The 25,687-nt window shown below is 43.2% G+C and overlaps 1 protein-coding gene across 1 annotated transcript in view; it reads left to right on the top strand.

The window, feature by feature from the left end:
- The window catches only part of LRP1B (LDL receptor related protein 1B), a 4,500,992-nt gene that overhangs the window by 4,121,987 nt on the left and 353,318 nt on the right, over positions 1–25,687 (top strand). The window contains exons 77-78 of the mRNA XM_069225083.1: positions 2,690–2,809; positions 9,683–9,924. Coding sequence (XP_069081184.1) covers positions 2,690–2,809; positions 9,683–9,924 — 362 coding nt within the window. The remainder of the gene's footprint in view (positions 1–2,689; positions 2,810–9,682; positions 9,925–25,687) is intronic.

The following is a 25,687-nucleotide window of genomic DNA, read 5'->3' as shown; positions in this document are numbered from 1 at the left end:
GCAGTGCAAGCCTCATTTCAGCTGTTACTGAAGACATTTCACCTAGATTCTTGATACAAACATGTCATCTCGACCTACAAAGAACAAAGGGTCAGTGTCCGAACAAAAGTGGACATTGAGGCACTCTCTCCGAGATGATTGTAAATTGTGCACTTTATACATACTGATTGTGTGGGGTTAGATATTTAGCAGGTGCACAACACCCCAATCTGATTTAAAGACCAGGGAAAAGTAGATAAACACTAATAGTTCATGCTGTTTCCTATTTAGTGCTGTATTTGCCTGCACAATTTGCACCAGATATTATAAGGCAATCAGGCCCTGATTTATACTTTTTAACGCTTGTCTGCGCTAACACAGTTTAGCATCAAAAAGTATACTGCCAGATAGCACCATTTCAAGACGCCTGCTGAGCGTCTTATTTACGCAGTGGTGCAATCTGGAGCAAAGTGTGGGCTAACATCATGGAGAATGACGTTAACTGGGTGGGGGTGGCAGTATGGGAGTAGAGGGTTCAGCATTAAAAATTACGTTAGGCTGGTTAGAGTATAAAAAGATGACTCTAACCAGCCTAGTGTCATTTATTGATGCTAAACCTATCATACCACATTACTCCTGTCTTATCATAGAAAGGAGTCATGCCCACCACCCCAATGGCCAGCACAGGGGACAAGGGTCCCCAGGACATGGCCATTGCACCCAGTGCCATGTATGGGGGCCCATTTCTGGGTCCCCTATGCCATTTTAATGAAAAAAGGTAAATACTTACTTTAACTTACCTTTACTTACCGTTACTTACCTGGGATGGGGTCCCCCATCCTCCGCTGTACCTCTGGTGTGGGTTGGGGTGTCCCTGAGGCCTGGGGAGGGCACTTGTGGGCTTATTCCATGGTGCTCCACCATGGAAATAGGCCCACATGTCCCCTAACGCCTGCCCTGACCCAGGCGTTGATAATTATTTGACCCCTCCTCCCCCGTGTGTGATTTTAGCATGGGGTATAAATATGGCGCTAAGGTCATAGAGTCATTTTTTGCACTTGAACGCCTACTTTGCATCCCATTGACGCAAACTAGTTTTCCACGTCTAATAAATGACTTTAATTCCATAAAAAATGGCACTAGATAGGTCTAGCGCCAAAGTATAAATATGGAGTTAGTTTTGCACCGAAGTTGCGTTAAAAAAATGTATGCAAATTTTGCGCAAAACAAGTATAAATATGCCTCCTTATGTTTAAAGTTTGTGTCTGGTTTGCAATCTTGATTCAGAACAAAATGGAGTTTGCATTGAATCGGGTTTTGCAGGCCTTCCATAATGAGGGCTTCTATTATAGGTTGCACATCTATATGTCAGCCAGGCACAGAAGAGCTGGTCATTCCAAGTGAGGCAGGTTGTCAAACAGCTGTTACAAAAGCAAACGGATGGCATCACACAAAATAAGAAGTGAAAGAATTTCAAAATCATAAATGTTACTTTATGAATTACATTAAGCACAAACATAGAAAATAAGAGATTGAGTGGTGTTCCAGGGAAAACTACAAAATACAGGTTTTTTGGACGTCATGGGATGGAGGTTATAAAAGAACTGAGCAGTGCAGTAAAGGTATAGCATTCGACCTCGCCTGAATATCTACTTTGTTGCTATTGCTGTTTTTGCACTGGAAGTGGAGGCTGCAAGTCATACCACACCATACATACAATTGTCAACCAACAAGAAGTGACTTTGTCGCTTTTCAGCTGAACAGATTGCAACATCGAATAAATACATCAAGATATTCTGTAAAACTGAGGTTTTAACAAAATAGTATGGTGCACCATGCCGTTAGAAGGAAGGTGGACATGTTCTTGCATCCTACATCAAAATTCTGTTTTCTTTAAGATCTAAATATGATTGGCTAATTGGATTCCTCTTGCATTTTACGTTTTAACATGATTCTAGATTTGCATTGCAAATTATAGGGTTAGTATGCTAACATTGCCTGGCAATGAGTTTAATTTACCGAAAGCATGTGTGTTTTTGTTGTGCTTCTCCTGGGTTTAGGTTTCTTTATTGGTGATGTCTAAGTGTTTTTCCTAACCCTCGGTGATTACAGACCTACTGCAGAACTGTCACAAAATATACTATGAAGAATCCAAGATTGTCCCTTAGGCGACATAATGAATTATTTACATTATCTCATGGAGCTTGGAGTTTATATCTTGAATGAATGGTATATGAATGTGTAGAACTGCACCATGTGCATGTTACACGAAAATGCTATGTAGAGGGAGGTTTGTGTTTCACTCTTTTCTGACAGAAATGCTATGCTATGTTCAGCGTTCCCTGTTGATGTCCTGCCAACTCTAGGCAATTCTTCAATAAGGGCTTAAAGCTGATAACTTGCAGTACATTATTCTACTATTAGAAATCAAAACTCACTGATATTTGTGGAAAACATAGTTTTGAAAAACGGGAAAAGCAAATGAAAAGCATTTCCGGAGATGTATTTTCCTTGTACCCGCCTGACTACTGTCGCCTGCACTGGCAGTGCATATTTCAAATCCCTGTCGCGGAAGGACGAATCATTGTGTGAAGTAGGTCTGCGGGTCAGATAGAGGCCGTGATAAGAATATGGTGTATGCAAGTACCCAATGCATTGGGCCATTGGTGAATTCTAAAGTAGGAATAAAACAATGTGCTTCCTTTTACAGATAAAAATGAGTGTGAACTCCTGGGCAGCTGTTCCCACCATTGTACTAACACCAAAGGATCCTTTAAGTGCACGTGTGACAAAGATTTTAAAAAAAGAAACAGCGATTGCATAGCAAAGGGTAAGTCTTCAAAAGGTCTGTTCCCACAGTTCCATAACGAAGCACATCACCAGATTGTGCACATCATAGTTGCTAAGGGACATAGGGGGTTATTCTAACTTTGGAGGAGTGTTAATCCTTCCCAAAAGTGACGGTAAAGTGACGGATATACCACCAGCCGTATTACGAGTTCCATAGGATATAATGGACTCGTAATACGGCTGGTGGTAAATCCGTCACTTTTCCGTCACTTTTGGGACGGATTAACACCTCCTCCAAAGTTAGAATAACCCCCATAATTCTTTGGAATGTCTATTATTCCTTTTTTGTTTTTGGATGTGTTAAAGTACAGCTTCCTTGCCTCATGTGATAACATGGGTTTCCGATCACAGCCTTGGGATATTCACTGTCGCTATATTAGTTATAATCACCACCGCATAACCGGTGAAAGTTGTTTTTATTTTTTTGTAAATTATAAACGCACTCTCGGTGTTTGAGTGAGTTCATGAGTTTCTGCTCCATCAGAGGTTTTTAACTGAACAATACAGTAATGTTGCCATTGTGGGAAGTTTCTTACTCTAGTGAATACTTCCTGGTGGATTGATGCAATCCAAAGGTTTTAAACCCAAATTAGTTGATTGTAAAGATTTGCTGTATTTAATTAAACAGCATGACTATCAACCAGGGTCATTTTGACCCAAGGGAAACCATAGTAAAAAGGCAGGCCCTGAACATGAGAGACAATAAGTGATGGTATTTTATGCCCTACAGAAAAGAGAATTATTCTAAAGGTATTTCAGCAATTAGGATCCAGAAACCTAAGGAAACTAACATATTAATTTATTTTGAAAATAACTGGTGTCCAGATCGTGTCATTGCCATAAAGATCGAAGTTGTATATCATGGGGGACGACTGGAAAAATCTTTCTCAGCAGAAACAACTTTATGATGGATACATTTAAACTCCCCACAAACGTAGTCTAGCGAGTGCCATATTGTATTGAATTGTGCTTTAAAGATAGCTCTTGATTAAATAAGACCCCCAGGCTTTTGTCATAAAATAGTAGGGAAACTGAAAGTTCTCCAACTATAATTATAATTTCCGTCTTATCACCATTTAGATTTAAGTAGTTCATGGCCATTAAGTTATTGACTGTAGTAGGGCATTACTGAAGTCAATGAACAAAATGAGTAGTTTGTTATCAAATTTCGGCACGAGCTGAGTATCATTGCCATAGGGGAGTCCCTTGAAACTTAAATAACACATTTATAAAACAATGATGGATGGAATGCTTGAATTAAACTCACCACTGATAATCACTATGACCGCACCCCAATCCAACATTATTTTGCACACCATGACACCTCCGTTTTGGCCTAGCTATATGCAAATCTGTCTTGACCATGCTCCAATGTGAACAGTCCAGTCTGAACTGCCATGCCAGCTCCTTCCTGAACGAGAACACAAGCAACTCAGGACCAGTTTTGCCCTAGTTATGGGCTCATCAGCTGGCTACAGCTTGGTTCCAGTGACAAAGTGTGCACGGGACCCACGTCTGGGCATACCCATCCCACTAAGGGTGACACAATAAGTTTACAAAACAATGATGCATGGGATGCTTGAATTAATCTCAGCCACTGGTAATCACTCAGGCCACATCCCAGTCCATCATTATTTCGCACACCATGTCACCTCAGCTTGGCCCCAACTATATGGAAATCATATTGACCCTGCTCCAATTGCAACAGCCCAAACTGCCAAGCCAGATCCTCCTTGAACTGGATCACAAGCAAACCAGGATTGATTTTGCCCTAGTTATAGGCTCACTAGTTTGTTCCAGTGACACAGTGTCCATGGGACCCACCACTGGGCATAACCATCCCGCTTAGGGTGACACACTAAAGTGTATACAAGAGTGAAGAATGAAATGCTTGGTTTAATCTTAACCACTTGTAATTACTTGGGTGGAATCCCAATCCATTATTTTGCACACCATGCCTCCTTACTTGGGACCCTGCTAGATAAAAAGCAGTTTTGACCCTGCTCCAATTGAAATAGCCCAACCAGATCGACCAAGCCACATTATTCCTGAATGAGAACACAAGTATCCTAGGACTGGTTTTGTTCTAGTTAGGGACTCATCAGCCAGGTAAAGCTTGGTTGCAGTGACACGGGGTGCACGGGACCCATGTCTGGCCATACCCATCCCACTTAGGTTGACACTTTAAGGATATAAAAAAGTGATACATTTAATGCGTGACTTAATCTCAGACACTGTTAATTACTCAGGGCTGCATCTCAAACCATTGTTATTTTGCACACTATGTCACCTCAGTTTAGAACCAACTATATGCAAATCATTCTTCTCCCTGCTCCAATCAGATAGTCCAGTCCAAACTGCCAGCTCATCCCTGTACCAGAACACAAGCAATCCCAAACCATTTTTGCCCTAGTTTTGGGCTCATTAGCAGTGCACAGCTTGGTTCCAGTGACACAGTGTAAATGAGAACCAAATCTGAGCATCCCTGTCACAGTTAGGGTGTTACACTAAAGCACACACAAAAGTGATGGATGCAATGCTTGAATTAATCTCAGCCACTGGTAATTACTGGGGCCACATCCCAATCCATCGTTGTTTTGCACACCATATCACCTCGGGCTAGACTGTTCCCATGAGGAGCAATGTCAAGACTGATTTGCATATGGCTGTGTCCAAATTGAGGTAGCATGCTGGGCGAAAAATTATGGATTGAGATGCAACCCCAAGAGATAGCCAGTGGCTGGGATTAATTCAAGCATTCAATTCATCACCTTGTTGTTTTGCATTTGATGCCCTCACTGCACCGTGTGTGTACAGATCTGCACCGTGTTCCTGCTGTGCAACTGGAACCAATTCAATTAAAAGGAGCTTTATTGCGGCTACAAGAGCCAAAAAAGCGCAAGCAGTAATAAATACAAATAAATAAATTGCTGAGGAGCCCTAATTTGGACAAAACCGGTCCTAGGTTACTTGTGTTCTGATTCAGGAAGGACCTGGCCAGTCAGTTCAGACTGGACTGTTCCAATGAGGAGCATTGTGAAGACTGATTTGCATGTGGCTGGGTCTAAACTGAGGTGGCATTGTGGGTGGAAAACAATGGAATAGGGTGCAACCTTAAGCAATTGTCAGTGGCTAAGGTTAATTTAAGCATTCTATCCATCGCCTTGTTGTTTATGCAGTTGATGCCCTAAGGGCCATATTTATACTTTTTGACGCAAAACTGCGCTATCGCAGTTTTGCGCCAAAAAGATTAGCGCCGGCTAACGCCATTCTGAAGCGCCATGCGGGCGCCGTATTTATTGAATGGCGTTAGCCGGCGCTAGCAGACCGGCGCTGCCTGGTGTGCGTGGAAAAAAAACACGTACACCAGGCAGCGCCGGCGTTGGGGAAAATGGCATTAGGGCGTCTTAAAATGGGGCAAGTCAGGTAGAGGCAAAAAAATCGCCTCCACCCGATTTGCGCCATTTTTAACGACGCCCAGACGCCATTTACATGACTCCTGTCTTAGTAAAGACAGGAGTCATGCCCCCTTGCCCAATGGCCATGCCCAGGGGACTTATGTCCCCTGGGCATGGTCATTGGGCATTGTGGCATGTAGGGGGGCACAAATCAGGCCCCCCTATGCCAACATTTTTTTTTCTTTTTTTTAAAAATTATACTTACCTGAACTTACCTGAATGTCCCTGGGATGGGTCCCTCCATCCTTGGGTGTCCTCCTGGGGTAGGCAAGGGTGGCAGGGGGGGTCCCTGGTGGCATGGGAGAGCAGCTGTGGGCTCATTTTGAGCCCACAGGTCCCTTAACGCCTGCCCTGACCCAGGCGTTAAAAAGAGGCGCAAATGCGGGGTTTTTTCCCCGCCCACTCCCGGGCGTCATTTTTGCCCGGGAGTATAAATACGACGCATTTGCGTCGCAGTCATTTTTTTAGACGGGAACGCCTACCTTGCATCTCATTAACGCAAGGAAGGCGTTCACACAAAAAAATGACGCTCATTCCTCATACTTTGGCGCTAGACGCGTCTAACGCCAAAGTATAAATATGGAGTTAGTTTTGCGTCGAATTTGCGTCGAAAAAAACGATGCAAATTCGGCGCAAACGGAGTATAAATATGCCCCAAAGTGTTCCAGGAAAGCCCAGTTGTGGTCCTGGGCTCAGTGTGCTACTGGAACCACTCTATACATGGGACAGGAGCCCCAAATAGGGTGAAACCAGTCCTAGGTTGCTTTTGTTCTGGTCCATTTGGATTGGACTGTTCCCATGAGAAGCAGGGTCAAGATTGATTTGCAATTAGCTGAGTCCAAACTGAGGTGGCATTGTGTGTGAAAAACAATGGATTGGGATGCATCCCTGAGCAATTCTTAGTACCTGAAATTAATATGAGTATTCCATCCATCACCTTATTTTAGCCTACAGTGCAATCCAACAGTGCCCGAAGGACTAGTGTTACAAGGTGGTGCATGATGTTTGTGGGTCTGTTTCATGGTCTGATTGTCTGTTTTTGATTTTGACTTTTCTTATATTAGCACAAAGGTTGCAAGCAGCAAGCCCAAATGCATCCAATATTCTTGCAAATACCTGTTTAGTGTGTCTTTAAAAGTTAAAAACAGTTCCGATTTGCAAATGTGGGCCGCTTTTTAGCTACCTGATTTGTTAATGAGGACCACTTTTATTATGGTGTCTGGGCTTGTTTTCTATCCCAATCCGATCCTGACAGCTTTTAACAGACTATTTCTAACAGAAGTAGCCTTTTATAAGGGAAAAAAATGTTGACAGTAAGCAGTGCTTAGAACAATATATTTCACATGATCAAGCGGTAGGTTCTACTTCAAACGCTCCCGTGTGCACAGTACCCAGTTCCTAAACATATCCGTTGGGATTCACCTGTCTACCTTTCCATCTATTTACGTTTTCTTGCCAGATTATTATAAAAACCTTTGTTCACAGTAAACAATGCTCTGCTCTGCCCTGCTTTGCCTCTTGAATATTCTTCTCAGTAAATAACTCATCCAACACTGACTTCAGATCTCATCTATTCCCCTTGCTTTTCCCAGCCCTCCCACTGGTTCCAATCCAATTCCTCTTCTTAAGGCTGACATGTTACTGCTTTTATTATCTTCATCATATGTTCACAAACACCGGCTTTACTCATTATTATATATACGACTTTGATGACAACTGTGTGTAAAGCTCTTGGAATGAAAGCTATATGCAAATTAAAAAACATAAACATAGCAATAAATAATGTACAGGTCCAATCAAGTGTCATTCAAATACTACACACTCATAAACTATCACTGTCTTTCGCAGAGTTATTTGGCTGTTTTTCTAACAAAGGCTTTCACACTTTCAAACTTGTTATATAACTGTGACGTGCAAGTTAATAAGATTCTTCGGGGCTATACTCATTACATAAATTGATTGATATTTACTTTTGAAACAAAAAAGATACAACCTAACAAAGACCAATCATTCTGATCCAGGTTTTCTCTAAATTCAGAAAAATAAAAAAGTGAATTAAACTCGGTCTCTGACAGTCAGGGATGCATTTGATGCCATTGATTTTTTGTCCACCCAGTATGCCACTTCAGACAGAGCCCAACCTCCTGCAGGTCTGCTCCAGTAGAAATAGGTCCAGCCCAAACTGTCAAAAATAGCTCCCAATGAGAGCGAAAACCAGATCAGCAGACTAGTTTGCTAATTTAGTTAACATTAGTGGTACAACTTGATACACAGTTTGAGTTCCATGGCACAGCGAGCATTCAACATCTATGCATACCAGTTTGACGCAAGGCATGTCAAAGAGAACAACAAGAAACTTATGGGTAAATCATTTGAACTGATATCAGTGACTGGGAATTACTCAGTTCAACATTCCATTCAGTCGCATTTGGCCACTGTGCACTACAGGCATATACAATAGTCATATTTCAACTTTTAAGTAATTATGGTTGCCTACAAGGATCATATAAAACATGTTTTTATTAATAATTAACGAAATCACTTTAAAAATTGCAGATGAATGGACATTTGAGCCACAATCTAAAACATCAAAACAGTGAAGTTCCTTACTTATGTTTTTATAGGCAGTCATAGAGCCCCCATTCCACAGCTCATGCCCTCACACATGGCATTCTAGATGACCTAAGTATTACATCTTGAATAACAGCACTAGCGTAGAATTCCAGTTTTCGCTATATGAAAATGAAAGACTTCTGCAGCCTTTCTCACAGATAGATATTGTGAATCACTATGAACAAACTGAAGGGCTTGCAATATCTGCATTGCGATTCCTAATACAGTGAACTATTATCGTTAGTTAAAGTATTTTTTGCCTATAAATAATCGGGTTTTGTACTATACTACTAATACAGTCCAATCTGCCTCTGCCATTCTGGTACAATGGTACGATTTAAACAGTCCGGGGCATGTTTAGACCCTTTGTCTGATTCCCCGTGCCACTCTACACTTTTTTGGCTCCCACTTTTCGTGCCACTTGAAGTGTTTCAACTGGGTAGCAAAGTCCAGTATCAATGCCCTTTTGGGTAGTTCTGCTGACTTTCTGCCAGTTACTGCCCTTTCTCACCAATCTGAAAGTGGTGGGCCAGTGTGAGGCTTCAATGCGGTTGTATCAATGACCAGGCTTGCCCTTTAGCTTGCAATATATAATAAATCTTTCAAGATACTAAAGCTGGCCAAGAGTATCAATCCAGTGCGTATGTATAGTCAGCTGATCTACCAGAATTATGGTAGATTGTCCACCAAACAAAGTGATAAAATCTAACAAAATTGTAATATCGTGTATGAAATGAGTTATATTGAACATATGCCTGCATTTTCTATTCACCAATGTACAGGTTCTGAAGAGCAGATACTCTACATTGCTAATGACACTGAGATCTTAAGCTACATGTATCCATTCAACTACAGTGAAGTGCATCAAAAAATTTCCCGCATTGAACAGAATTCACGAATTACCGGGATGGATATCTATTATGAAGGGAATATGATTATCTGGAGTACACAATTCAATCCTGGAGGCATATTCTACAAAAAAACCCACAATCAACAAAGAAGACAGACAAGCAGCGGAGTGATTGTAAGTTTTAACAAAAAAAATCTGCATATGTATAGATGTGACTGTCTATCTCTGACACTGAAGGTGGAAGTATAATATTAATATTCATTTCATTATATCCTACTTTATGACACATTTCTGTAATAGCAAATGTTACAGTCTGCCGACATCGTCATGCTCAAATTGCCAACCTCAGAAGGATGGAAGGTTAGATGTGTTTCGCCCTGAATGAAAATTGTGATCTACTGATTACATTTTTCAGTAGCTATCATTGAACTCACTAAGCCAACCATTTTCTGGGCTTAGCTGCGATATATATTATCAGGGGTGTAAAGATATACGTTCGCTCACTTTTAATTGAAATTCTTATCAAAATAATACATATGATATTTGTAGATAATGTTTAGCATTATTTTTAACCGATGTAAGGACAGTACCGCCCAAAATGTTGACAAGTTCCCATTTTGCAAATCTTCGGAAATTATCTGAGGTAAAAACAAATGCTGTCTAAACACAGGTTTTCATTGTTCAGATAGACAGACAAAGTGACTGACACATTTCAATGATAAATTATTAACAGAGAGCATTTTAATGCTGCCCACATGAGTTTTAATCACTGACATACTGAGACTCTTTAAAATCGGTCAAGTAACCGGTATTGTTCAGGTAAAAAAGTTCTTTCATTAACATGACCAACATTGGTACTAAATGTAGTAAAATATTTCTGAGTTGTTTTTTTAAAATAAATTATTATTTCACATGTTTTATATGTGAGCGGTTTATTGATTCTTTAATTTATACTCTTCATAGCAAATTCACAAATCTTTTTCCAGGTGTTAGCCAGAAATATGTCTATGAAATTTCAATCCTGCACGTGTCCTTTGTGCTGTGCATTCCATCAAATTCACTTCAATCCATACCGGAGGTAGGATCTGTGTATACCGAACAGACATAGAGGCATATTTACAAGCCCCTAGCGTATTACTTTTTGTGATGCTCTGGTGGCTCTGTGCTCTGCGCCATATATACAAGGCGGTGTTAAGCCTCTTTTTGTGGCTTAGCGTTGCCTTGTAAATATGGGCCCCCACTGCAGTTTTCTGTGGCAGAGGGGCATGCAAAGGGTATTGCTGTGGGCGTATCCACGGAACACCCATTACTTTTTGACACTGCCCCAGATTTCCATGGAAACGTAAATCTAAGGCAGGACCAAGGGACATTGGAGAGGTGGGCATGACTCCTGTCTTTTTTAAGACAGGAGTCATGTGGTATGGATAGTTTTGCATCAGAAAATTAAGCTAGGCCTGGTTAGAGTAATTATTTTTTTACTCTAACCTGACTAATGTCATTTTTTGGTGCAAAACCCCCTTCTTCCATACCAGCAGCCCAACCCTGCTAATGTCATTTTTTCATGCTAGCCTACCCTTTGCACTGGCCTGCACCATTCCATAAATATGGTGCCCGTCTGGTGCTCAGAAATGGTGCAAGCCGGTGCTAAACCTTTTGGTGCAAAACTGCGTTAGTGCAGTTTTGCACCAAAAAGTATAAATCAGGGCCCAAATTCTAACGCCACCTCAGGGGTGGCGTTAGCCTGGCAGAATGAGGAGAAATACTTTTATTTTTTCTCGTTTTTGTTTTTTGTGTGTGCTGCTTTCTGCAGCACACATAGGAACAGCAAAAGATTGTTAATGATTGTCTATGTGCAAGAAGGTGTCCCTTCCTGCACATAAACAATCATTCCTTGCATCGCAGACAAACTTGCACTATGGTGCAATGGTTCATGCGTTGGCACTAGGCTGCTAAATTGAGTTCCAGAGCTAGGGGTGCACCCTATTTTTGTAAATACGGCGCATCCACGTGTTTCTGAAGTGACTCAGCGCGGCACTGCCAATTTCAGAGCAGCGCCGCGCCACTTTCTTGTGAATATGCCCTTTTGTTTTTAATTTAGATTATATCAGTGGATATTACCGGGGTGAAACTGAAAGAGAAGTTAGGGGAAGCAATGCAATGAGGTGAGCAGCAACACAGTTGTACCATGTAGAGTACTGGCAAACATTTTATAATGCCCTTTGCATATTCTATGCTCATCTAATGTGCACCCATATGACCCACACTTAGGTCCTAATTAAGAGTTTGTGGGGTGGAAAAGGCCACCTGCCAAACTCCTGCGGTCGGGTTACCACCTATGCAGCAGCCCTCCCAAAGCTCCTAGTATGTGGTTCCTGCTGGGCCAGCGGGTGGAAACACAGTTTGTTCCCGCTGGCCCAGCAGGAAAAACACACAACAAAATTGACATTGGCTCATAACAGAGCCAGTGGCAATGCTGTAGTGCGACAGCAGTTATTTGTGAAAGGGAGCTGGCCAGGGGGGCTCCCACACTGCCTATACCTAGTACAGTGCAACTGCCATGTAAACACCGGCAGTGAGAGGGGTCCTAATTCCTAGGGAAGCACTGCTTGCAGTGCTGCCCTGGGAGATTGAGACTGGTGGCATTGCCAGGCCACTGGCCATTGGAAACTTGACAGTGCTGGCAGTCCAACCGCGGGTCGTTTGCCACGGTCGTAATGTCTCAGTCAGACCTCCGCAACCACAAGACTGGTGGTCTGAAGACTGCCAGCGTCAAAATGAGGTCCTTAATGTATTGTAGACATAGGGCCTTATTCATATTCACCTTGAAGTTACTCACAAAAAATGCTGAGCATTTGTGCAAAGTCCAATGAACATCTGTGAGATGTGGGAGCCTCGAGCCCCTCTTCTCATTCTGCAGGGAGCCCCATCATTTTGTGTTAAATTCTCTATTGTGTGAATACTGCTGAAGGGGTGGGAAAACGATGTTCCACAGTTTGACCTTCCCTGTGTGTTTGTGAACAAGTGCAAAATATGTGTTTGTACACATTCAGAATGTCCTGTTTCACCCTTTAACGATCAGACTGGTCTATTCGGCAATTAAGCAGTGCCTGTGGACTGGTGTGTCAGACCAGTGTGTGGGCTGCTTTTAGAGGCAAGCCTGCGAGTGCATGCGCTCGTGCACGCGTCTTGCTTGCAAGACTCTGTTGTGTACAGTAAAGGGCTTAGAGCCCGCTTGCTGCTCACCATTTGTTGAGTTGTGTGGCACTCTACTTTACAGTCTCATTATTTGTCAAAGCATGCCTGCCATCATTTCCATTCCTCTGTGTAGAGTAGGGATCAAGCACTAATTGATTCAACTGAATTAGTGCCTGTCCGCTGCTTTCTACGTGTTCGAGGTACTATTTTGTTCTTTTTAACTTCTAGTGCCCCAAAAATCAAAGGCTTGTGACGTGAAAGAACGTGCCCAGCAGGACAAACAAAACTGCAAAGTTTTATTTTTTAAAGCTAACTTTCTTGTATTTTGCCAAGTCGTCTTTTCTCACTTTTCACTCAAGTTTTTTTCTTTGTTTTTGCTCATGGGAACTCTGATGACAATTAACATGTTCGGAATATTGCAGCACAACAATGTTTCTTTATTATGTGTTATCTCTGAAAGGGTGTTTTAACAAATAATCATGCAGAACACTCCAATCCACTCCACTCAAATCCATCCCACTACATTCCACCCCAATCCAACCCACTTTACTCCACACCTATCCACCCCACGCCAATCCAGTCCACCCCACTTCAGTCTTACGAATCCACCCCAACCTAATCTGCCCCACTGCAATTCACCCCCTTCTAAACAATCTGCACCACTCCAGAGCAATTTGCCCCACTCCAATCTGTCTGACTCGAATAAAAAACACTCCACCCCACTCCAATCCAAACAATCTGCCCCATTCCAATCTGCCCCACTCCAATCTAAAACAATCTGCCCCAGTCCAATTTGGCCCAATCTAATCAAATTCAATCTGTACCACTCCAAAGCAATCTGCTCCACTCCAATTCCCCCACTCTAATAAAAACATTCTGCACCACTTCAAAGCAATCTGCCCCTGTTAGAAATGGGGTCTTTGGTTGGCAGTCAGGTTACCCCCTATCCAAGCAAGGACCCTCATTCTAGTAAGGGTAAAAGAAAATCACCCTCACCTAACCCCTGCTTGCCCCCTTGGTAGCTTGGCAGAGCAGTAGGTTTAACTCCAGAGTGCTAGGTGTAAAGTATTTGTACCAACACACACAGTAACTCAATAAAAACACTACAAAATGGAACAACACAGGTTTAGAAAAATAGGAAATATTTATCTAAACAAAACAAGACCAAAATGACAAAAATCCACAATACACAAGTCAAGTTATCAATAAAAATGCAAAAAGAGTATTTATCTAGTTTAAAATACACATTAACACTGTTAACGTGAAAATGTACCTTGGGTGCATCAAAAATAACCCTGCACGGGCAAGTGTGCGTCAGAAAGGGCTTGTGATGCGTCGAGTCCACTCACAAGCCGGACCTTGCCATGTGGAACTAAACACAGCAATGTCATCCAGGTAGGCGGCACTGAACTCATCCAGTCCTGCCAACACCTGGTTGACCATCCTCTGAAAGGTGGCAGGGACATTCTTCATCCCAAATGGCATCACTTTAAATTGAAAGTGTCCATCTGGGGTAGAGAATGCTGATCTCTCCTTGGCTCCCTCAGTTAAGGCAATCTGCCAGTACTCAGATGTTAAATCAAACGTACTGAGGTACTTGGCAGCTCCCAACCGGTCAATGAGATCATCAGCTCAGGAGATGGGGTGTGCATCAGTCTTGCTGACCGCATTGAGTCCCCGGTGGTACACACAGAACCTGAGTTCTGGAGTGGCACCAAGTGCAGCAGCCTTTGGGACCAATACCACTCGGCTGGCCCAAGGACTGCTGGAGTTCTCAATTACCCCTTGGGTAAGCATTTTGGATAACTCAGCCTTAATGCATGCCCTGACCCTGTCAGTCACCCTGTAAACTTGTGTGCACAAGTGTGTCACTCCTGGGATCAGGGAAAACAGTGAGGAAAACTGCCCCAGCATGTGGTGACAGTCACCTTGCTGTTCCTCTGTCAGGGCGGGGGAGAGGATCACTCCCTCCACTGAACCATCTTTTTCTCCTGCAGATAGGAGGTCAGGAAGAGGCTCACTCTCCTCCTCTATGCCATCATCTGTTGCAAGGACCATGGACAGTTCAGTCTGCTCAAAGTGAGGTTTGAGGCGGTTGACATGCAGGACCCTTAAAGGGTTCCTTGGAGACCGCAAGTCCACCAGGTAGATGACTTCACTCTTGTGCTCCACCACCTTATCCTGGAGTGCCCTAGGCTCCACTGGTGCCATCACCCACATTTTTTGTCCAGGTTGAAACTCGACCAGAGCGACATGATGGTCATACTAGTGTTTCATGTCCTCCTGGCTTGGGGGGGTTTACTAGGAGCTTTCTCCAAAGCTTCCTTAACCAGACTCAAAGGTCCCTTCACAGGGTGGCCATAAATCAGCTCAGATGGACTAAACCCAAGTCCCTTTGAGGCACCTCCCTGTAGGTGAACAGAATGCAAGGCAAGAGGACATTCTACTTCTTCCTCAAGGGCTCTGGCAGGCCCATGATCATACCTTTTAAGGTGCAGTGAATCTCTCAACCAGACCTATTGGGCTGGTAAGGGGTGGTGAACTTGTAGGTTACCTCACACTCCTTCCACAGAAATATGAAGTTGGTACCCCTATCAAATACCACTTCCTTGGGGAACCCTGTGCCTGCAAAAACCCCCATCAGAGCACAACCCACCACAGGGGAAGTGATTAATCTCAAAGGAATGGCTTCTGGGTACCGGGTGGCATGGTTCACCAAGACCAGGGTAAACCTGTTACCCATGGCTGTCTTGGGATCCAGAGGCCCCACAATGTCAATGCCTACCCTCTCAAGGGGAGTACTGACAACTGGTAAAGGTTGAAGGGGAGCCTTACATTTCCCCCCACTCTTGCCACTTGCCTGGCAAGTCTGACAAGACCTGCAATGTGCATCTGAGTGTCTGCGCATTAGGGGCCAGTAAAAGTGGGTGACAAGCCTCTCAAAGGTCTTGTCCTGCCCCAAATGTCCAGCCAAAGGCACATCACGAACCAACCCCAGTAGGAAGGCCTTGAAGCACCGGGGTACCACCAGCACACAGGCTGATCTAGGCTCAGGAACCCTAGGCTCGCTATACAGGAGGTCATTCTCCCAATAGATCAGGTGTGATCCTGTCTCCTTGACAGCCACATGGTCTGCAGCCTGCTGCTGCAAACCCTCCAAAGTAGGGCATGTCTTCTGTGCTGCACAGAATGCTTCCTTGGTGGGCCCCCTTCCTGCTGCCATTGCGACAGCTCAGGGACCTCCCAAAGTCCACCACACATCAACAACCTGGGGAACAAAGGCAAAAAGTTAAGGAAGACCACGCCAAGGATGAAAAGTCTAACAGCCCCACTCTAATTCAGCCCACTCTCATCCAAACCAATCTGCCATTCTCTAATCGAAAACAATCTGCTCCACTGTAATTCACCCCACTCCAACTCGCCCCACTCCATTTCAAAACAATCTGCCCCAATCCAATTCAAAACAATCTGCCCCACTCCAATCCAATATGATCAGTCTCACTGCAATCCAAGACAATCTGCCCAATACCAATCTGTCCCACTACAATCTGCCCCACTGGAATCAAAAAGTTCTGCCCCACTCCAATCCAAAACAATCTGCCCCACTCCTATCCAAAACCAACATCCCCACTCTAGTCAGCCCCACTCCAATCCAAAGCAATATGCCCCACTCCAATCCAGCCCACTGCAATCCAAAACAATCTGCCCCACTCCAATTCAGCCCACTTCAATCGAAAACAATCTGCCCCATTCCAATCTGGCCCACTCCAATACAAAAGATTCTGCCCCACTCCAATCCAGGCCATTCCAATTCAAAACAGTTGGCCCCACTCCAGTCCAAAACAATCTGCCCACTCCAATCCGGTCCACTCCAATCCAAAACAATCTGTCCCACTCTTTTAGTCTCTTACATATGTTGTCACAGCCATTGTTTCTTTTTCTTTCTGTACCCGTTTGGCACTCCTTTGACTGACTCCACAGCTCTGCTATGTATCTTCTTTCCTTTAACATGTATTACTTCTGGCTTTCATCATGTGACCTACACATCACAGATAAAAGACAATAAAAACACGTTAGTCTGACCCCTTCTAAAACTAGTATAGCGGGGGCTTCCCTATGGCCTTCCCAGGGACACTCAAAATATTACAGAATTCTCAGGAAACTCCCCCAGAAAATGAATGAAACCTTTCCTATTAATCTCATTGACCACTTCCAAAACCTGTTTACGATTTCAAGTTCGGGTATGTTCTAGGAGACTTAAACATCTGAGTCTGTAACACTACCACGTGCATATGATACATTGTTGTTAAAAAGAAGGAAAACCATGCTTCGTCCATATAACGGAATAAAAAAAAAACACAAAGCCACTCTGAACCTGGCTATTTTGTTGCCTTGATCCATAGGCTCATATTATACTTTTTTTGTGCCGCTTTTTGACGCAAAATCAGTGCAAACTTAAAAAAATACAATTGTATTTTGTAAGGTTGCACCGATTTTGCATCAAAAAGCGGCGCAAATGCGGCTCTAAAAAAGTATAAATATGGGACACAGTGTGCTAATCTAAGACTACTAGCCCTTATTCTTCTGTAAGCACTAAGGCCCATTTTTATACTTTTTTAGCGCGCGTTTACGTATTTTTTTTACACAAAAGCAGCGCAAACTTCCAAAATACTATTGTATTTTGTAAGTTTGAGCCCATTTTGCGTCCAAAAACGATGCAAATGCTGTGCTAAAAAAGTATAAATATGGGCCTAAATAACAGAATTCAGAATCTCTGGTAATTCCATGATATGCCAAGATCTACTATTGGAAATTGCTATATATTAGAGGCCAGGAAGCTAAAGTACATCAGTGCAAAAACACTTTATGCAATCTTATCCTTAGATCCATGCTCAAATATCACTGCCCTGAGGAGCTCCTTTCAAGAAAAACTAGATAAGAACTCACAAAATCGCAGATCAATAAATATTTCAAAATATGAATGTTCCTTTGGGGGTACTAAGAATTACAGTTTTTTCAACTACAGAGTGAAAGCCATCTTTTATTCTGTTTCATCTTAGTCATAATAACATTGCAATATTTTGTACATCGTGCCATTTAATATCTTATACACTTTTTGGTATAGTGTTACAACCTATAAAATCCGAAATTGAAATAAAATACAGCAGAGCTGTTCCTCTCTGCATTATTTTGCGATCATCACTAATTTCTTGTTTCTTCCTTTGAAACACACTTAGGGCCTGATTTATACTTTTTTATCCTTGTATTTGAGCCATATTTAGACGCAAAAGCAGCGCAAACTTACAAAATTCAATTGTATTTTGTAAGGTTGCACCGCTTTTGCGTAAAAAAATGCCACAAATGTGGTGCTGAAATAGTATAAATCAGGCCCTTAATTTCTTCTCCTCCGTATTTGTAACTTTACGTTCATACAATTAACATATTGTATTCACATGTGGACTGCTATTCTACCATAAACATTTCAGGTTTTGACTCTGTATGAACCTTGGGTTTCCTCATTAAGGCCCAAATTTAAGAAAAATTGTGCCGTATTATATATGCAGCACCACTTTTTTAGCGCCCCTTTGGGCCTCCCTAACGCCACCATGTCTGCGATCTATTAAAGATAGGGCACACCATGGAGCAGGTTAGGGACAATAGCCTCCTAATTTTTTACGCTATTGTAGTACTTTGCAGGATTAGCACCAAAACATGTTGGTGCTAATTCTGCAATGTACATAGGGGCCCATTAAGGATAATGGTGTGCCCCCTTTTAACTCCTGCTAGAAGCAGGTGTTAAAAATAGCCACTAAAAATGGCGCAGTGCAAGCTCATACATACCACCATGCCATTTTTGCGGCCCCCCTAATTTTTTCATTGACGAAACTTAAAACACAATGGCCCAAATTTAAGAAAAGTGGCAGTTCATTACATGATATAGAGCTACGAGTAAGACCTTGATGGTCAAAACATGTTAGCCTGAAATAAATCACCATTATTTTCAGCAATTCAGAGTGACGGCTTTTCCTTGTTGTGGATGCCTGCACGAGGAGCCTTGGATCTGTTTGTTGAGTTCTGGGCCCATCAGCGTGCACGTCCCTGACTGGTGGAAGTGGTTGTAAGGAAGGCAAGACTCTAGTGACAATACATATATCTGTACATAGATATATGTTTACTTTCGGTTTGATGCACAAGTGGATTTAAAAAGAATTGGTGATGTGAACAAGGCCTAGTATGGCCGAAATGCGTTAATGCTTTTGGTCTGCCTTTCTTGCATATAAAATACATTTCTTCACCTTCAGAAAACGGGCACTTGTATATATATATATATATACATATATATATATATATATATATTACATTACCTACTGGCAGTCGTCATTAGGTAGTTCTAGAGTTATAGTTAGAACCATTTTCCCTAGATTTTTTTTTTTTTGTTGACTTGCCTATATCTTTGGCACAGTTTGATGAATCTTCACATAATTTTCTCAAAAAAGTGCCTTGGTGATTCTTGTTGCACACAAATAGTTTTGGGATGATCTGTCAAGTGGGGGGGCGAAAAAGAGGAGTTGGCAAAAACAAATTTTGCTTCTGATGTTAATTCCCACAGGACCTTTAGACACGACAGCCTGAACCACTGGACAGAATAACACCAAGCTTGGCAGGAAGCTAGCTTTCCAGATGCAGATTATGCTTTTGCTTATTTGGTAACAATAACTTGCACCCTACCCATGCACTGCTTATTAACCCACAAATTATGGCAGGCATGACATCTTTGATAACATCAATGATAATATCAATGTAATAAAAAGTGTTAGAAAAAAACTGTGAAGGGCGAGGGTGTGAGTTATAGTTACCTTAGGGCACCAGTTATGGTTACTTGAGAATGTGAGCCTACCTAAAACGTTCCTGCAACCTATATATATATTAATTTAAAGGGCCACACAATCTGCAACAAGCCAACTTTCCTGATAGAGCACAGGTGACCAATTTCAACTGAACCTGCACTGAACCCTGCTGGTGGCTTCTGTTGGAGTGAGTCCTGAGGTCCTGGACCCCTTGGTTAGTTTCAGGCTGTGTTCCATCTGCCTTACCCTAAACATTGTGCTTTAGAACCTTTCTACAGACTTTTTGCCTAAAATAAATTGAGGGACTGGAATCAACCTGCCAGTTTACCCACCAAGAGTGCTACACTGGTGCACCTGAGTTCACCATAGCTCCCACTATGTTCTCAGCTCTATGCATAAATCCACTGATGCTGAGGCTGTGTCAACTCCATCCAGCATCTTCCTCGGCATGCAGTTGATGAGTACTCGAATGACACCAAAGACCTACAAGGTGAGGGAACTTGATCTTGTCCCAGTAGAATTTGTACCATCAATGGTTTTGTTGAAGCTCCTTCTAGATGCCAGAATCAATCTACATCAAACCATTTCTTTCAATGCCGGTTCACTGCCAGTTTTAGGTGAAGGCTGTCTATGTTGAGGATGTAATTTTCATACAAGGACAAACCTGCTCCTTGGATCTAAACATCTCTCCATCACAGTCAGACTGAAAACATATCTGTGTCTTGATCTAGTGTGACCAGTTTCCTGATGTGGGTGCTTTATGTTTTTTGACTCTATTTCTATCTAAAACTTTTATAATTCATATAATTGGATTTCTATCATTTTGGTGTTATTTTGTCATTAAAACATTCTCTATTTCCCTAAACTAGACTAGGATTTTTCATTTCTTTTGTTTTCAAATTTGTAATTGTTTCAGTACTCCTAAATGCTTTATACATTTTCATGAGTTAAACCGCTCTGCTCAACGCCATAACTTCTAGTGGTTGAGCTCAGGAAAAAATACGGACACCTTTACTGGACTTAACAGAAATAGTGACATTATTACTTCTTGGGGACTACTATCCACCCAAACTAATAACCCACTTTCTCACAATACCAAATTACATAATTTGCAGGGTTCTTTTTACATTAGACACAGAGGATCACACCTTACAACCTATTTCATGATCATATAAAGATAACTTTTTTCCAGCCTGCAAACCCATTTGATATATTCTTCTATAATTTATAGAACAAAACAGCCATTCATTCTTCCATCATGACATTTATGGAAAAAAGACTGAGAGGAAATACGTTTGATGATCTGCAACCTATATTCCTTTGCATATCACTACCATATTGAAGAGATTGCAGTCGTAGGAACATATGACATACTTAATTCTACACATGAGCTCCTTGACAATATATATCTATAGTAAGACCTGTCAGCCTTAGGGTGGTCTTCCCCAAACCTTTTGCCTTCCTTCTCAATGTTTGCTGACCTCGGTTTTGCTCGCTGTAGGAGTCTCCAAATTGTACCACTGCTAACCAGTCCTAAAGTGCATATGCTCCTCCTTTCAAAATTGTAACATTGGTTCATGCTCAATTGGCATATTTAATTTACTTAAATGTCTCTACTAAAGTGGTACTACATGTACCCAGGACCATAAATTAAATTCTGCTAGTAGGCATTCAGCACTGATTACACCCTTTAAACATGTCTGTCTCAGGCCTGCCATTCCTGCCTGTGTATGCAGTTTAAACTGCCATTTCAACCTGAAAAGTACACCTTTGGCCAGGCCCAAACCCTCCTTTTCAATACATAAATGTCTTCCACAGGGTGGGACCTATACACCCCAGAGTGCAGGGTGTAGTGTATTTTGCTTGTTATAAATGATTGGGTAGCACATGTGGATCAAGATGAGTGGGATGCACGTTGTCTGGCAAACCTCAGGGTGCCTGCCTTGATATTTGCTGATGAGACATTGCTCCTTTCAAATTCCCCTGTGGGACTTCAAAAAAGGTGATAGGTTTGAGAGCTTTTGCAAAGTTAGAGGCCTGAATATTAACTTAGCAAAAACAAAGGACATGGGGCCAGATTTAAGGAAAACCACAATTGGCAGCGTCGCACTGCGTCACTTTAGAAACGTAGGGATGCACTGTATTTAAGGGAATACGGCACACCAGATTGTTTTCCCCTGCGCTGGTGCTAAATTTACCTGCCAGCACCAACACAGGCATACTTGCACCATTGTGGAAGGATGTCTGTGCTGAGGGGTGTGAATCACTAATGGTGCTTTGACACTTCTGTGTGTGCTACACAATGCAGCACACACAGAAGTGCCAAAGCGTCATTTTCAAATGATTGTTTATGTGCAGGAAGGGATACCTTCCCGCACATAAACAATCATTTCTGGCATTTCTCTTTTTCTATGCTTGCGGCAGAATGCAGCACACATAGAAAAATCAAAAACAGTAGGAAGAATGAAAGTATTCCTTCTCGTTGCGCCCTGCTGACGCCACCTCTGGGGGTGGAGTTAGATTTTGGTGCTGTCTCAGGTTTATGAGATTTCATAAATCTGAGGCAGTGTCAAAATGAAATGGGTGTTGCTATGGCACACCCACTGCAACACATATTGCACGGCCCTTCCACGCACTGTGCTGTGTGGGAAGGGGGTGTTTTTACAAGGTGGGGTTAAGCCACAAAAAGTGGTTTAACCCCACCTTGTAAATATGGTGTCTGCTTAGTGCCACAGGATCGTCACTAAATACGGCCCATGGTGTTTAAACCCTGGTAGTCCTCTAGACCAAATCCAGTGCTAAGAGGGAGCTCTGTGGTGCATGTTCAGACCTCTTTTGAATATCTAGGAATGGTTTAGATGAACAGTTTCACTGGCAGACCGATATTACCAGGCGTAAACTTAGACAAGAGTAGACCAGTGGGAGACTGTTGAAAGTATTTAGGGCCATATTTATACTTTTTGATGCACAACTGCGCCAACGCAGTTGTGCGCCAAAAATTTTAACGCCGGCTAACGCCATTCCAAAGCGCCATGCGGGCGCCTTATTTATTGAATGACGTTAGCCGGCGCAGCTGACTGGTGTACGTAAAAAAAAATGACCCACACCAGGCAGCGCCGGCGTAGGGGAAAATGGAGCTTGGGCGTCAAAAAATGGGGCAAGTCAGGTCTGAGGCAAAATATTGGCCTCAACCCGATTTGCGCCATTTTTTTTTACTCCCAACCCCCATAGAAATGACTCCTGTCTTAGCACAGACAGGAGTCATGCCCCCTTGCCCAATGGCCATGCCCAGGGGACTTATGTCCCCTGGGCATGGTCATTGGGCATAGTGGCATGTAGGGGGGCACAAATCAGGCCCCCCTATGCCACAAAAAAAAAAAAAACTTACCTGAACTTACCTTAAGTTCCCTGGGATGGGTCCCTCCATCCTTGGGCGTCCTCCTGGGGTGGGCAAGGGTGGCAGGGGGTGTCCCTGGGGGCATGGGAGGGCACCTCTGGGCTCCTTCCGAGCCCACAGGTCCCTTAACGCCTGCCCTGACCAGGCGTTAAAAAATGACGCAAAAACGGCTGGACGTCATTTTTTCAAGCCCGCCCACTCCCATGCGTCATTTTTGCACGGGAGTTTAAATAAGGCGCACATGCCTTGGAGTCATTTTTTAGAAGGGAACGCCTACCTTGAATATCATTAACGCAAGGTAGGTGTCCACGCTAAAAAATGACGCAAACTCCAAGATCTTTGGCGCTAGACTGGTCTAACGCCAAAGTATAAATATGGAGTTAGCTTTGCGTCGGATTTGCGTAAAAAAAACAACGCAATTCCGGCGCAAACAGAGTATAAATATGCCCCTAAATGCCTCACAATTTTGTCCCATTTCGCCAGTGCTTCAGGCCTATTATTGTAAAAAACTTGGATCTGCTTTGTATGGTGTGGAACTTTAGGGTTATAAGAAGGTCGCATCTTTAGCTGCTCTTGAAAACCATTTTAAGAGGCAGCTGATCGGCCTCCCGATTAGCATACCCCTGTTTCCACTGCAAATGGACATGGGGTTAAAAAACATTATACAGGTAGCGAGGTTGTGACTCCTCCTGTTTTGGAGGAGATTATGGATGACCCTGGAATTAAGCTTCTATCAGCTGGATATTGGTGAAGTTTTGTCTGTTCAAGATGTAAGAGACCTTCCTAGGGTTAGGTATGTGAAATCCACGCTGGTGTACATTGGACTTGACCACCTGTGGATTGCCCCAGAAGAGGCATGCACAATCTCCAAGGAGCAAGTAAACAATGTCTTCTGGGAGTTTCAAGTAGGCCTGTTACAATCTCAAAGCAATATGGGCCCACTGACAGTAGCCTTTTTGATGTTAAAACATACTTTTCAGAAAGAGCAGTTTTTGGATGTTATAGAGCCTCTTATTGCTAGGAAGATCTATCAATAATATATATTGTTTATAGACAGATGGGGACACATGGTAGAATCAAGAGATTCCCTCTGTCTGTTTTGTGTGTCTAGGGCTGAACAATTGAGCATGTATTTTTTTTTTACCCTGATTATTGTCTCCACAGCCTTTGACACCGTCTGCCACCACACACTCCGCACACGCCTCCACAACATAGGAATTCGCCACAAAGACTTAGACTGGCTCCCATCCTTCCTCACCGACCGGACCCAGAGAGTCCGCCTTCCGCCTTTCCACTCCAACACTACCAAGATCACCTGCAGAGTCCCCCAAGGGTCCTCCCTCAACACCCCACACTCTTCAACATCTACATGATCCCCCTAGCCAACATCATCCGAGCACACTCCGGTGCAACCCCACCACCGCCAAAACCAACCTACACGCCGCTTCCTCGACACCGCCAACTGGATGATCACTAACCACCTCAAGCTCAACTCAAACAAAACCGAGATCATCATCTTCGGCCCCAACAAAACCACATGGGACGACTCCTGGTGGCCTACCGCCCTAGGCCCCGCACCCATCCCCGCAACCCACGCACGCAATCTCGGCATCATCCTCGACCCCTCCCTCTCCATGACACAGCAAATCAATGCTATAACCTCCTCCTGCTTCCACACACTCAGCACTCTAAAAAAATCCTTCAAATGGATTCCCCCAGAAACCAGAAAGACAGTCACCCACGCACTCATCAGCAGCAGACTGGACTACGGTAACGCCCTCTACGCCGGCACCACACTCAAACTCAAACGCAAACTCCAGAGAATCCAGAACACAGCCGCACGCCTCGTCCTTGGCCTCCTCTGCCACAAACGAATCTCACCACACCTCAAATCCCTTCACTGGCTCCCCATAGACAAGAGAATCACATCCAAGATCCTCATCCACGCACACAAATCCCTCCACAACACTGGCCCAACCTACCTCAATGAAAGAGTTAACTTCCACATTCCCACACGCAACCTCCGATCAGCCGACTTTGCCCTAGCCACAGTCCCCTGGATCCAACGCACCACAGGAGGCAGGTCTTTCTCCTACCTTGCCCCCAAAACCTGGAACTCCCTCCCCACCGAACTTCGCAAAACCAAAGACCTACTGGTCTTCAGAAAGAACCTCAAGACATGGCTGTTCGATCAGTGACCCTCCCTGCCCCCCCCGTTTCCCCTCCCCCAGCGCCTTGAGACCCTCACAGGTGAGTAGCGCGCTCTACAAATTGTTTGATTGATTGATTGATTGATTATTGTGGAGCGAGAAATAAGTGGATTGCACCACTATACCGGAACCTTGGTGTCAGAGAATACAGGCAAGCACTAAGGATTGACAGGTTTGATAATGGAACTAGTGGTTTTTACAGTTTCATGATTTTTAATGGTGATGTGGAGGATTAGTTCAAGAGCATTTTAAAGGGGAATGTCCACATTTGTTGTCCTTTTAAAAAA

Source organism: Pleurodeles waltl, chromosome 3_1 (assembly GCF_031143425.1).
Source record: "Pleurodeles waltl isolate 20211129_DDA chromosome 3_1, aPleWal1.hap1.20221129, whole genome shotgun sequence".
Taxonomy (NCBI): Eukaryota; Metazoa; Chordata; class Amphibia; order Caudata; family Salamandridae; genus Pleurodeles; species Pleurodeles waltl.
Note: the sequence above shows the minus strand (reverse complement) of the source record. Positions and strands in the feature narration are given on the sequence as shown.